At 49.6% G+C, this 10974-nt stretch overlaps 1 protein-coding gene across 1 annotated transcript in view; it reads right to left on the bottom strand.

Annotated features, from left to right (window-relative positions):
- The window catches only part of LOC127658362 (phospholipid-transporting ATPase ABCA1-like), a 191370-nt gene that overhangs the window by 103953 nt on the left and 76443 nt on the right, over nucleotides 1–10974 (bottom strand). Inside the window, exons 13-14 of the mRNA XM_052147617.1 lie at nucleotides 2065–2276; nucleotides 1–27 (exon numbers count right to left, since the gene is read on the bottom strand). The exon at nucleotides 1–27 is cut by the window's left edge and continues 150 nt beyond it. Of these exons, the coding sequence (XP_052003577.1) occupies nucleotides 1–27; nucleotides 2065–2276 (239 nt within the window). The remainder of the gene's footprint in view (nucleotides 28–2064; nucleotides 2277–10974) is intronic.

Genomic DNA, 10974 nt, shown 5'->3' with positions numbered 1-10974 from the left:
TTAGCACGGGCTGACGGATACCAGGACCTGAAAGAACAAACACAATTCATCCAATCAAGCAAATGCAGTTTCAACACACAATGAATCTGTACTTCCTGTGCTTATACTGAATGTTGGTGTGTGGTGATGTATGTTCTGTTCTAACCTCTCTTTAATATCGTGGATATGTTATTGTGCTGTAATATAGTGTGTTTTGGTGTTTACAATTGCATCTGTATTACTCACAACTGCATGATATATCACATTATAGCAACATTATAGAGAAATAAAGTCACAACTGCTAAATGAGCAACTGCGAGAAATAAAGTTGGTGCATGTTGATTTTTGTGCATGAAAGCCAGATCCCGTCACGCAAAAAATAATACAAATAAAAGAGGTAATTATGACTTTTATATTGCAATTGCGCCATATAAAACAATTGCGGCTTTATTTCTTGCAATTTTTACTTTATTTCTCAAAGTATAGTTGGTGTGTGGCGTAATATCTCACAATTGAGACTATTTGTCATGCAACTTTTTTATTACAACAACACAATATATCATATAATTGCAACTTGCAATTGTGACTTTTCTATCACTGTCAATTTATTTCTCGTAATTGCGACTTTATAGAGAAATAAAATACGTATCTGTGAGAAATAAGGTTTTAATTGCGAGGGGGGAAAAATTGCAACTGCGAGAATTAAAGTTGGTATTTGTTGATTTAATGTATGAATGCCAGATCCACCACGGAATAAAATACAAAAATAAAATGGTTAATTATTACTTTATATCTCACAATAATGAATTAATTTATTGCTATTGTGACTTGATTTTGTGCAAGTGCAAAATATATAATACGTTATTTTTATCTTACAGTTCCGTCGTAAACAGTAAACTAGCAATTGCAGCTTTCTTTCTTGCAATTGTGACTTTACTTCTCGAAATAAAGAAGTGAAGTGAGTAAGTGGTGATAGCATATAGAAGCTGGATCCTGCAACAGAATAAAAACTAAAATTGTGACTATATCTCACAATTGAAACTCTGTTTCGCACAATTGCGACTTTATATCTCGTAACTGCATGAGTTGTCACTTTATTTCTCGGAATTGAAACTTTAAAGAGAAATAAATTCACAATTGCTATAAATATATGCGCAACTGCGAGAAATAGTCACAATTGCGAGAAATAAAGTCGGTATTTGGTGACCACAGAATAAAACAATTAAATAAGAGATAATTCTGACTTTATATCTCACAACAGTGACTTCATTTATTGCCATTGTGACTTTATTTCTTGCAAGTGCTATATACAGTATAATACGTTATTCCGGTTATATTTCTTGAAATAAAGAATAATGTCGGTATGTGGTGATAGTGTATGGAAGCTGGATCCTGCACCAGAAACCAAAAATGCGGACTTTTTATTTCACAATTGCAACGTTATTTCTCACAACTGCATGATATTTACATTATGTCTCGCAATAACATGATATAAACTTGCAATTGCGACTTTACTTCTAGCCATTGTGACTTTTGTCCCGCAATTTGACTTTATAGAGAAATAAAGTCACAATTGCTTGAAATAAATGCGCAACTGCGAGAAATAAAGTCAGTATTTGTTGATTTTGAGAATGAAAGCCAGATCCCGCTACAGAATAAAACAATGAAATTAAAGAGGTAATTATGATTTATATCTCACAATTGTGACTTAATTTAATGTTATTGTGACTTTATTTCTTGCAAGTGCATGATATATCATGTTATTGTGACTTTTTATCTTATAATTGCATCAAATGATCTAGCAATCACGTATTTGTCTCGCAATTTTGACTTATTTGCTCGAAATGAACAAATAAAGTCGGTATATGGTGATAGTGTGTGGAAGCTGGATCCTGAAACAGAATTAAAAAAAAATTCAGACTTTATATCTCACAATTAAGACTTTAGAACTCGCAACTGCAATATATAAACTTGCAATTGCAAGAGATACATTCTGAACTGTAAGACATAAGGTCAGAATTACCTTTTTTATTTCTGTATTCTGTGGGAGATCAAGCCACCATAATTTATGTGTTCTGTTCTAACCTCTCCTTGATTTTGTCCGTCCTCTCCGTCTCCTCAACGTCCATACGGATCTTGTATCTTATGTGGGTTGGTGGGTGGGGGTCACTGCCACTTGCACTGAGATTGGTGAAGACCACTCCAGCCCATAACCTTTCCAGATCCAAGAGCTTCAGAGAATGGTCAACCAGCAGAGACTCACTACTGACACCTTCAAACTTGTCCAGATCAAAACACTGTAACAGAAACACACACACACACACACACACACACACACAGACACACTGTGTTCAGCACCTCTGTTCCATCTGAATTTGACAGAAAAGAACAAGGTTCATGTGGTGAACAGTGAACAGAGGTTGCAGACAGAACAGAAAATAGGCTGCGAAAGAGTGTATATTGTATTTAGACACACATCACACTGCTGTGGGAGGTGTTTAGAGAAGCATTTAAATATGAGGATGCTACATGTAAAACCTAAACAAATGCGACATTAAAATGTGTTATAAATGACTTTATGCTTTATTCTATGAGAAGAAATCACATGAGGTAGGTAAAAGAAGTTGTTTTAACCTTTCAATGATGATTTAATGTAATATATATGCAGTAAATAATGTTTAATTTGTATTGTTTACATTCTCAAATCATGATGCTAATACGCTAACACACTATATGTAGCCATACTATGCACGGATCAACTCTGTTCTTGCAATTTATAATGACACCGATACTATTGCAAAAATGTGTGTATAAAAGTGTTAATGTGCAGAATAACGACAAAAGAATGTTCATAGGCTTACTTAGTCAGATGCGTGAATGGCTTTCACTGCAGAAGGCAGATGAGTGAATGGCACTTGAGAGTATTTGAGTAGATATGATTCCTTTTGTAGGTTAATTAAACAAAGCATAAACTTGAGATGGTCTAGGAAAATGTCTTCAACTGAACATTCGTACAGATGTAGGTACATTTGCACCAGCTCTCTAATAACTCTACACACCGGTGTGTTAATGTGACTAATTTTGACTGACTGAACAAGGTAAACAAAATAAGCTGTCTGCCTCAAGGAAGGTGGAGCTCTAGGTCACACCTTCCGATGATTTGGACGATAAGAAATGTTCAATATTTAGAACAAAATCTATCGAAAAAGACGGTGTAAATGAGTTTGCAGTGGTGGTTTGAAACCGCTTGCCAGCACAAACTTTTAGGAAACTTTTTACCAACTGTAGTATATTATGGGCAGAAGAACGAACAATTGCTATACAAAATTACTTGAATTCAGGATCAAAACCGGAAATTCCTCATTGTCATATACTAAAGTCTCTGCCTGCTCACACCCAAAAATCTACCAAAACCAGGCACAAGTGAGCTAAAAAGGTCTGAAGGGTCCAAAAAAGCTTCTCTGTTGATTGTCAACAGCCTTGAGAACAACGAGAGTTCTGTGGAAACACCAAGATTCCTCCTCGTCCATGTTGTAAATCAGGAATGCCCTGAACATTAATGATCATCAGATGACTTAAAGGCCATCTTCTGAAAAAAAAAAAAATATAACATGGTTGCCATGGAAATCAGAAACACAACTTTGTCCTTTGATTGCACCAATTTGACACACTTAAAAATTTGACATTTCCTGCGTAACATGCTAAAACTCTGTTTGTGACGAGATAATTGAAACTGTCTTACTGTCTTAGGAAGGATCCATTTGAACTCTTTTTAGCAGGACATCTCATAATCCAAGACCTTTGACAAAGGTCATGATTAAACATTGCCCTATTTTGAGTGGTAAACGGGAATCTTCACAGACAAAGACTCATTAATCATCTTCAGAAGGAGAGACAGGGAGATAATCACATGGTATCTGAAAAGAAACTTCTGATTGGCTCAAGACACCTTTGGGGTGCAGTCAACCTCAATAGTACAAAGCCTCCTTGCCTAAGAAGCTCTTCTTCTTCTACTCTCTCTTGCTCTCTTCTCCTCTCTTTGTGCTCTTATCCCCCTCAGGGCTCTTAGCTCTTCTTCGGCTGGCACCCCTCTGTCCAGGATCTGCACAATGTAAAGTCCAGGAAAGTTTGGAACGTAAAGTTCAGAGGAAGGTCTTCTCTGCACTATGACTCACACAGTAATTACAAAATCTTCTCACTCCGCAATATCATTATGAATGCTCCCCGCCAGAAAAATAAAAAAATCTCTCTGCGATATCAAGGCGCTGTCAGGTGAGGTCATGCGGCAAATTGTATTTTAGCATATCATTCTCACTCGCAATACATAAGTGTACAATATAAATAAAGGCACCAAATACAGCGATAGAATTGTTTTTCTCGGTTTTATATCTTCAGAAAGAGTGAGGAGTGCACAGAATGTGTTATGTTGGCAAGTTCATGATTTCCCCCATAATCAGATAACTCAACACCTCTTCAAAAATTACTCGAACAGCTCAAGAGTAAGCTGCAAGAATTCCGAATTTATTGAACTACAGACCTATCTGTTTTATAAAATAGTTTTTAACTGGATGTACTTGTAACTACAAGAAACAGGAGGAGGAGGAGGACGCAGTAGAAAAATGAAGAGTAGAAATCGCAATGTTTAATATGGTGGCTGTAAGCAAGGAAGTCCCCCTTTTCAGTTTAAAGAGCCAATTGCCTTATTGGCAAAAGTATCAACTGCTCAATGCTTATTCTATAATGCTATGTGCATTAGCTGGATACGCCTGAAAAAAACAGTTCCCCTTCTGTCGCTCTCTCCACGTTGTGTCGGAGAAGCGACACTAGGGGTCTCTCGAGCGCCGATATTCACCTCTGATCTTATTGAAAAGGGCCAATGGGAGTTGGCAGTCAGTATTTGCATACCCCGCCCCCGGACATATGGGTATTTAAGCGGGGCAAATACGGGAGTTCATTCAGAAAATTTCTTCGGAGCCGATGGTCTGTCTGCAGTTTGCTGCGAGTTACAAGCCACTTAAATGTTCCTGTTTTCCTCTGACGATCTGCATGCTGTTGGATCTTGACGGCGCACAACAGCGGCTTTCTCCTTCTCAGTGCACGGCGTGCATTGTTGCCCCTGAGCGCTTCGACAGCGCAGACACGTACACACACACACTGTGTATTAAAAGAGTTTTTACTAAAAGAGTAATTTTCTCTAAAAGAGCAAACACAGCGGCGTTGAACGTCCTTTTAAGGACGCGTCTTTTCAAGATGCCTTTCCGCCCCTGTGTCGTTCCTGGATGCGGTAGAGTGCTCTCTGCTTCAGACGGCCACAGGCGCTGTCTCGTGTGTTTGGGCCACAATCACACCGAGGCGGCGTTGTGGATGGTTCATGTTCTCACTGCGAGAACATGACCATGACCACGTTAGCGGTCGCGGCTCGCTTTCAACAGAAAGCAAGCCACCCCAGCTGCACCCGCATTGCTCCTTCTTCCCACGGGATTAAGGACGGTGCGGTTGGCGCTGGGGGCGATTTGGGGGCGGCAGCGGGTGCAGTTTCGCCGGGTAGCCCCCCACGAACCTCCCGTTCCCCGACACGCTCGCTGGTCTCCGTCCACGCTCGCGGCGATAGCAGCTCGCCTCACGGCCCGGCTGTCTATCCTCCTGAGTCCGAAACAGATGAGCTCGCCGCTGCATCGGAGAGTGCGGTGTCTGATGCCGAGGACTCCCCTGGACTGCCGCCTTCGGGCCAGCAGGCCCAGGCTGAGGCCGACGCTCAGATGTCCGACATGCTTGCCCGGGCCGCCTTGAGCGTGGGGTTGGACTGGAACCCTCCATCCTCCCCACAGCCTTCTCGGTTGGATGATTGGTTCCTGGGGGCAGCGCGCCGTTCGCGGCCCCGCATCCCAACGGTCCCTTTCTTCCCGGAGGTGCATGATGAGCTGACGTCTACGTGGAGAGCCCCGCTCTCCGCTCGTCTAGGTGCCACCCGCTCCACTCTCTCCACCCTCGACGGCGGAGAGCGCCATGGGTACGACGCGATTCCCCAGGTCGATAGGGCAGTTGCGCACCATCTATGCCCCGGTAGCCCTACCTCCTGGCGGAGTCGCCCCGTACTCCCATCCAAGCCCTGTAGGACAACATCCTCGCTTAACGCGAAGGCCCACACTACGGATGGACACGCTGCCTCTGCCCTGCATGCGATGGCCCTCCTGCAAGTCCACCAGGCCAAAGCTCTCAGAAACATGCACGGGGTGGACCTGATCCTGATGTGCTGCAGGAACTGCACTCAGCGACCGACCTCGCCCTGAGAGCGACGAAGGCCACAGCGCAGGCACTCACCCTAGTGGTCCAGGAACGCCATCTTTGGCTCAACCTGGTCGAGATGCGTGAGGCTGACAAAAACCGCTTCCTGGACGCACCTGTCTCCCAGATTGGCCTTTTCGGTGACACTGTCGAGGACTTCGCCCAACAGTTCTCTGCGGTGAAGAAGCAGACAGAGGCCATTTCGCACATCATGCCCCGCCGCAGACCTGCCGCTACGGGCCCTGCCCCGTCTGCCCGCCGAGGGCGTCCCCTGCGAGGAAACCAGCTCCTGCTCCGCCTCAACCCGGGCCCAGCTCTCAGCCCCAGCATCGAGCACTCCGCAGGCGGCGCACGCCCCTGTCTCACGAACCCCCTCCAGGACCCGGAAGGCTCCCAAGCGTTCCTGAGACAGCCGACCCAGAGCCGAAGACGTTAGCTCCGGAGGTGGTAAGACCGCTCCGTCCCCGGTGGAGGGCCGGGAGGAGAATCCTTTGTTTTTTCATTTGCCACACCCCCTGACGGGGGCTGTGGTACCCACATTCCCAATAAAAGAGCTATTTCCTTTGCCTCTGGGTCACCTGGCCCGCAAATGCCGTTTTCACGGCAATGTGCTTTCAGATCACAACAGTCCTGGTACACCGGACACGGCAATCCCGCCTTCCGCCTGCCCACGACTGTCCCCCGGCCGGCCGGTTCAGACGAGTCCAGAGGACGCCAACATCAGACCTCCTCCTCAGTCAAGAACCCGCCCCCTGCCGGGCGCGTGGAGCAAGGTAAGTGCTTTGAGTCTATTCTCAGCACCTCAGCCTCAGGCCGCAACGAAGCCGCCCGACGCTGCATTACCTGTTCCGCCCCGCTGCGAGGCCCCGCCGGGTACGTCCAAAATACTCGTCCCTTTAGTGCCCCTAGCGCAGAGCTGGGAAGCGTGGCTTTCGCTTCCCAACGCATCACGCTGGCTGCACCGGACCATTCGACTTGGTTACGCAATTCAGTTTGCCCGGCTTCAGGGGGCGTCCGCTTTTCTGCAGTACACGGCGAGCACGCCAGTTCCCTGCACACGGAAATCGCGACCCTCTTAGCCAAGGGCGCGGTAGAGCCCGTCCCTCCAACCGAAATGAGGAAGGGTTTCTACAGCCCTTACTTCATTGTACCCAAGAAAGGCGGTGGCTTACGACCAATCCTGGACTTGCAAGTTTTCAATCGGGCCTTGTTAAAACTCCCGTTCAAAATGCTTACGCAGAGAAATATTCTGGCTGGCGTTCAGCATCTAGATTGGTTCACAGCAGTGGACCTGAAGGACGCGTACTTCCATGTCTCAATTCTGCCACGACACTGACCCTTCCTACGGTTCACGTTCGACGGCCAGGCATTTCAGTACAAAGTCCTCCCCTTCGGCCTGTCTCTGTCCCCTCGCGTCTTCATGAAAGTCGCAGTGGCGGCCCTTGCCCCGCTACGAGTAGCCGGCATCCGCATTCTCAACTACCTCGACGACTGGCTCATCCTAGCACACTCTCGAGAGTTACTATGCACACACAGAGACCAGGTGCTCCGGCACCTCAGCCGCTTGGGGCTTCAGGTCAACTGGGAAAAGAGCAACCTCACTCCGGTTCAGAGCATCTCTTTTCTCGGGTTGGAGTTAGACTCAGTCTCAATGACAGCACGTCTCACGAGCGAGCGTGCTCAGTCGGTGCTGGACTGCCTCGCTTCCTTCAAGCCAGGCACAGTGGTCCCTCTAAAACTTTTCCAGAGGCTCCTGGGGCATATGGCCTCCTCCGCGGCGGTCGCGCCACTGGGGTTGATGCATATGAGACCACTCCGGCACTGGCTCCAGACTCGAGTCCCGAGACAAGCATGGCACCGCGGCACGCATCGGGTAAGGATCACTCCGGCACTGGCTCCAGACTCGAGTCCCGAGACAAGCATGGCACCGTGGCACGCATCGGGTAAGGATCACCCCCGCCTGCCTCAAAACACTCCGACCCTGGACAGACCTCTGCTTTTTACGGGCAGGAGTGCCCCTGCAGCAGGTGTCCCGATGCGTCCTGGTCACAACCGACACCTCCCGTTCCGGGTGGGGTGCCGTGTGCAGCGGGCATGCAGCAGCGGACCGTTGGAAAGGGGCCCCGCTGCATTGGCACATCAATTGCCTGGAGTTGCTGACCGTCCTTCTTGCTCTCAGGAAGTTCCTCCCGTTAGTTCGGGACAAACATGTCCTCGTGAGATTGGACAGCACCATGGTGGTGGCGTACATAAATCGGCAAGGCGGCGTACGCTTCCGCCACATGTCACAACTCGCCCGCCGTCTCCTCCTATGGAGCCAGCAGCGACTCAAGTCGCTGCGTGCCACTCACATCCCCGGCAAGCTCAACGTTGTAGCGGACGCGCATTCTCAATAAAAGAGCTATTTCCTTTGCCTCTGGGTCACCTGGCCCGCAAATGCCGTTTTCACGGCAATGTGCTTTCAGATCACAACAGTCCTGGTACACCGGACACGGCGATCCCGCCTTCCGCCTGCCCACGACTGTCCCCCGGCCGGCCGGTTCAGACGAGTCCAGAGGACGCCAACATCAGACCTCCTCCTCAGTCAAGAACCCGCCCCCTGCCGGGCGCGCGGAGCAAGGTAAGTGCTTTGAGTCTATTCTCAGCACCTCAGCCTCAGGCCGCAACGAAGCCGCCCGACGCTGCATTACCTGTTCCGCCCCGCTGCGAGGCCCCGCCGGGTACGTCCAAAATACTCGTCCCTTTAGTGCCCCTAGCGCAGAGCTGGGAAGCGTGGCTTTCGCTTCCCAACGCATCATGCTGGCTGCACCGGACCATTCGACTTGGTTACGCAATTCAGTTTGCCCGGCTTCAGGGGGCGTCCGCTTTTCTGCAGTACACGGCGAGCACGCCAGTTCCCTGCGCACGGAAATCGCGACCCTCTTAGCCAAGGGCGCGGTAGAGCCCGTCCCTCCAACCGAAATGAGGAAGGGTTTCTTCAGCCCTTACTTCATTGTACCCAAGAAAGGCGGCGGCTTACGACCAATCCTGGACTTGCAAGTTTTCAATCGGGCCTTGTTAAAACTCCCGTTCAAAATGCTTACGCAGAGAAATATTCTGGCTGGCGTTCAGCATCTAGATTGGTTCGCAGCAGTGGACCTGAAGGACGCGTACTTCCATGTCTCAATTCTGCCACGACACCGACCCTTCCTACGGTTCACGTTCGACGGCCAGGCATTTCAGTACAAAGTCCTCCCCTTCGGCCTGTCTCTGTCCCCTCGCGTCTTCACGAAAGTCGCAGTGGCGGCCCTTGCCCCGCTACGAGTAGCCGGCATCCGCATTCTCAACTACCTCGATGACTGGCTCATCCTAGCACACTCTCGAGAGTTACTATGCACACACAGAGACCAGGTGCTCCAGCACCTCAGCCGCTTGGGGCTTCAGGTCAACTGGGAAAAGAGCAACCTCACTCCGGTTCAGAGCATCTCTTTTCTCGGGTTGGAGTTAGACTCAGTCTCAATGACAGCACGTCTCACGAGCGAGCGTGCTCAGTCGGTGCTGGACTGCCTCGCTTCCTTCAAGCCAGGCACAGTGGTCCCTCTAAAACTTTTCCAGAGGCTCCTGGGGCATATGGCCTCCTCCGCGGCGGTCGCGCCGCTGGGGTTGATGCATATGAGACCACTCCGGCACTGGCTCCAGACTCGAGTCCCGAGACAAGCATGGCACCGCAGCACGAATCGGGTAAGGATCACCCCCGCCTGCCTCAAAACACTCCGACCCTGGACAGACCTCTGCTTTTTACGGGCAGGAGTGCCCCTGCAGCAGGTGTCCCGATGCGTCCTGGTCACAACCGACACCTCCCGGTCCGGGTGGGGTGCCGTGTGCAGCGGGCATGCAGCAGCGGGCCGTTGGAAAGGGGCCCCGCTGCGTTGGCACATCAATTGCCTGGAGTTGCTGACCGTCCTTCTTGCTCTCAGGAAGTTCCTCCCGTTAGTTCGGGACAAACATGTCCTCGTGAGATTGGACAGCACCATGGTGGTGGCGTACATAAATCGCCAAGGCGGCGTACGCTCCCGCCACATGTCACAACTCGCCCGCTGTCTCCTCCTATGGAGCCAGCAGTGACTCAAGTCGCTGCGTGCCACTCACATCCCCGGCAAGCTCAACGTCGTAGCGGACGCACTATCACGACAACGCCTGCCCAGCGGGGAGTGGAGGCTTCACCCCCAGTCGGTCCAGCTGATTTGGGAACGGTTTGGCAAGGCCCAGGTAGACCTGTTCGCCGCCCAGGAAACCTCCCACTGCCCGCTCTGGTACGCCCTAACAGAGGCTCCCCTCAGGACAGACGCGCTGGCACACAGCTGGCACACAGCTGGCCCTCGGGGCTGCGCAAGTATGCATTTCCCCCAGTGAGCCTTCTTGCACCGGTGCTGTGCAAGGTCAGGGAGGACGAGGAGCAAGTCACGTTGGTGGCCCCCTACTGGCCCACTCGGACTTGGTTCTCGGAACTCAGGCTCCTCGCGACAGCTCCTCCCTGGCGAATTCCCCTGAGAAAGGACCTCCTCTCTCAGGGACGGGGCACGCTCTGGCACCCGCGCCCAGACCTCTGGAACCTCCACGTCTGGTCCCTGGACGTGACACGGAAGAGCTAGCCGGCTTACCGGCGACCGTTGTGAATACCATCAACCAAGCCAGAGCTCCCTCTACCAGGCACCTTTACGCCCTAAAGTG

This window comes from Xyrauchen texanus, chromosome 2, assembly GCF_025860055.1.
Source record: "Xyrauchen texanus isolate HMW12.3.18 chromosome 2, RBS_HiC_50CHRs, whole genome shotgun sequence".
Lineage (NCBI taxonomy): Eukaryota > Metazoa > Chordata > Actinopteri > Cypriniformes > Catostomidae > Xyrauchen > Xyrauchen texanus.
Note: the sequence above shows the minus strand (reverse complement) of the source record. Positions and strands in the feature narration are given on the sequence as shown.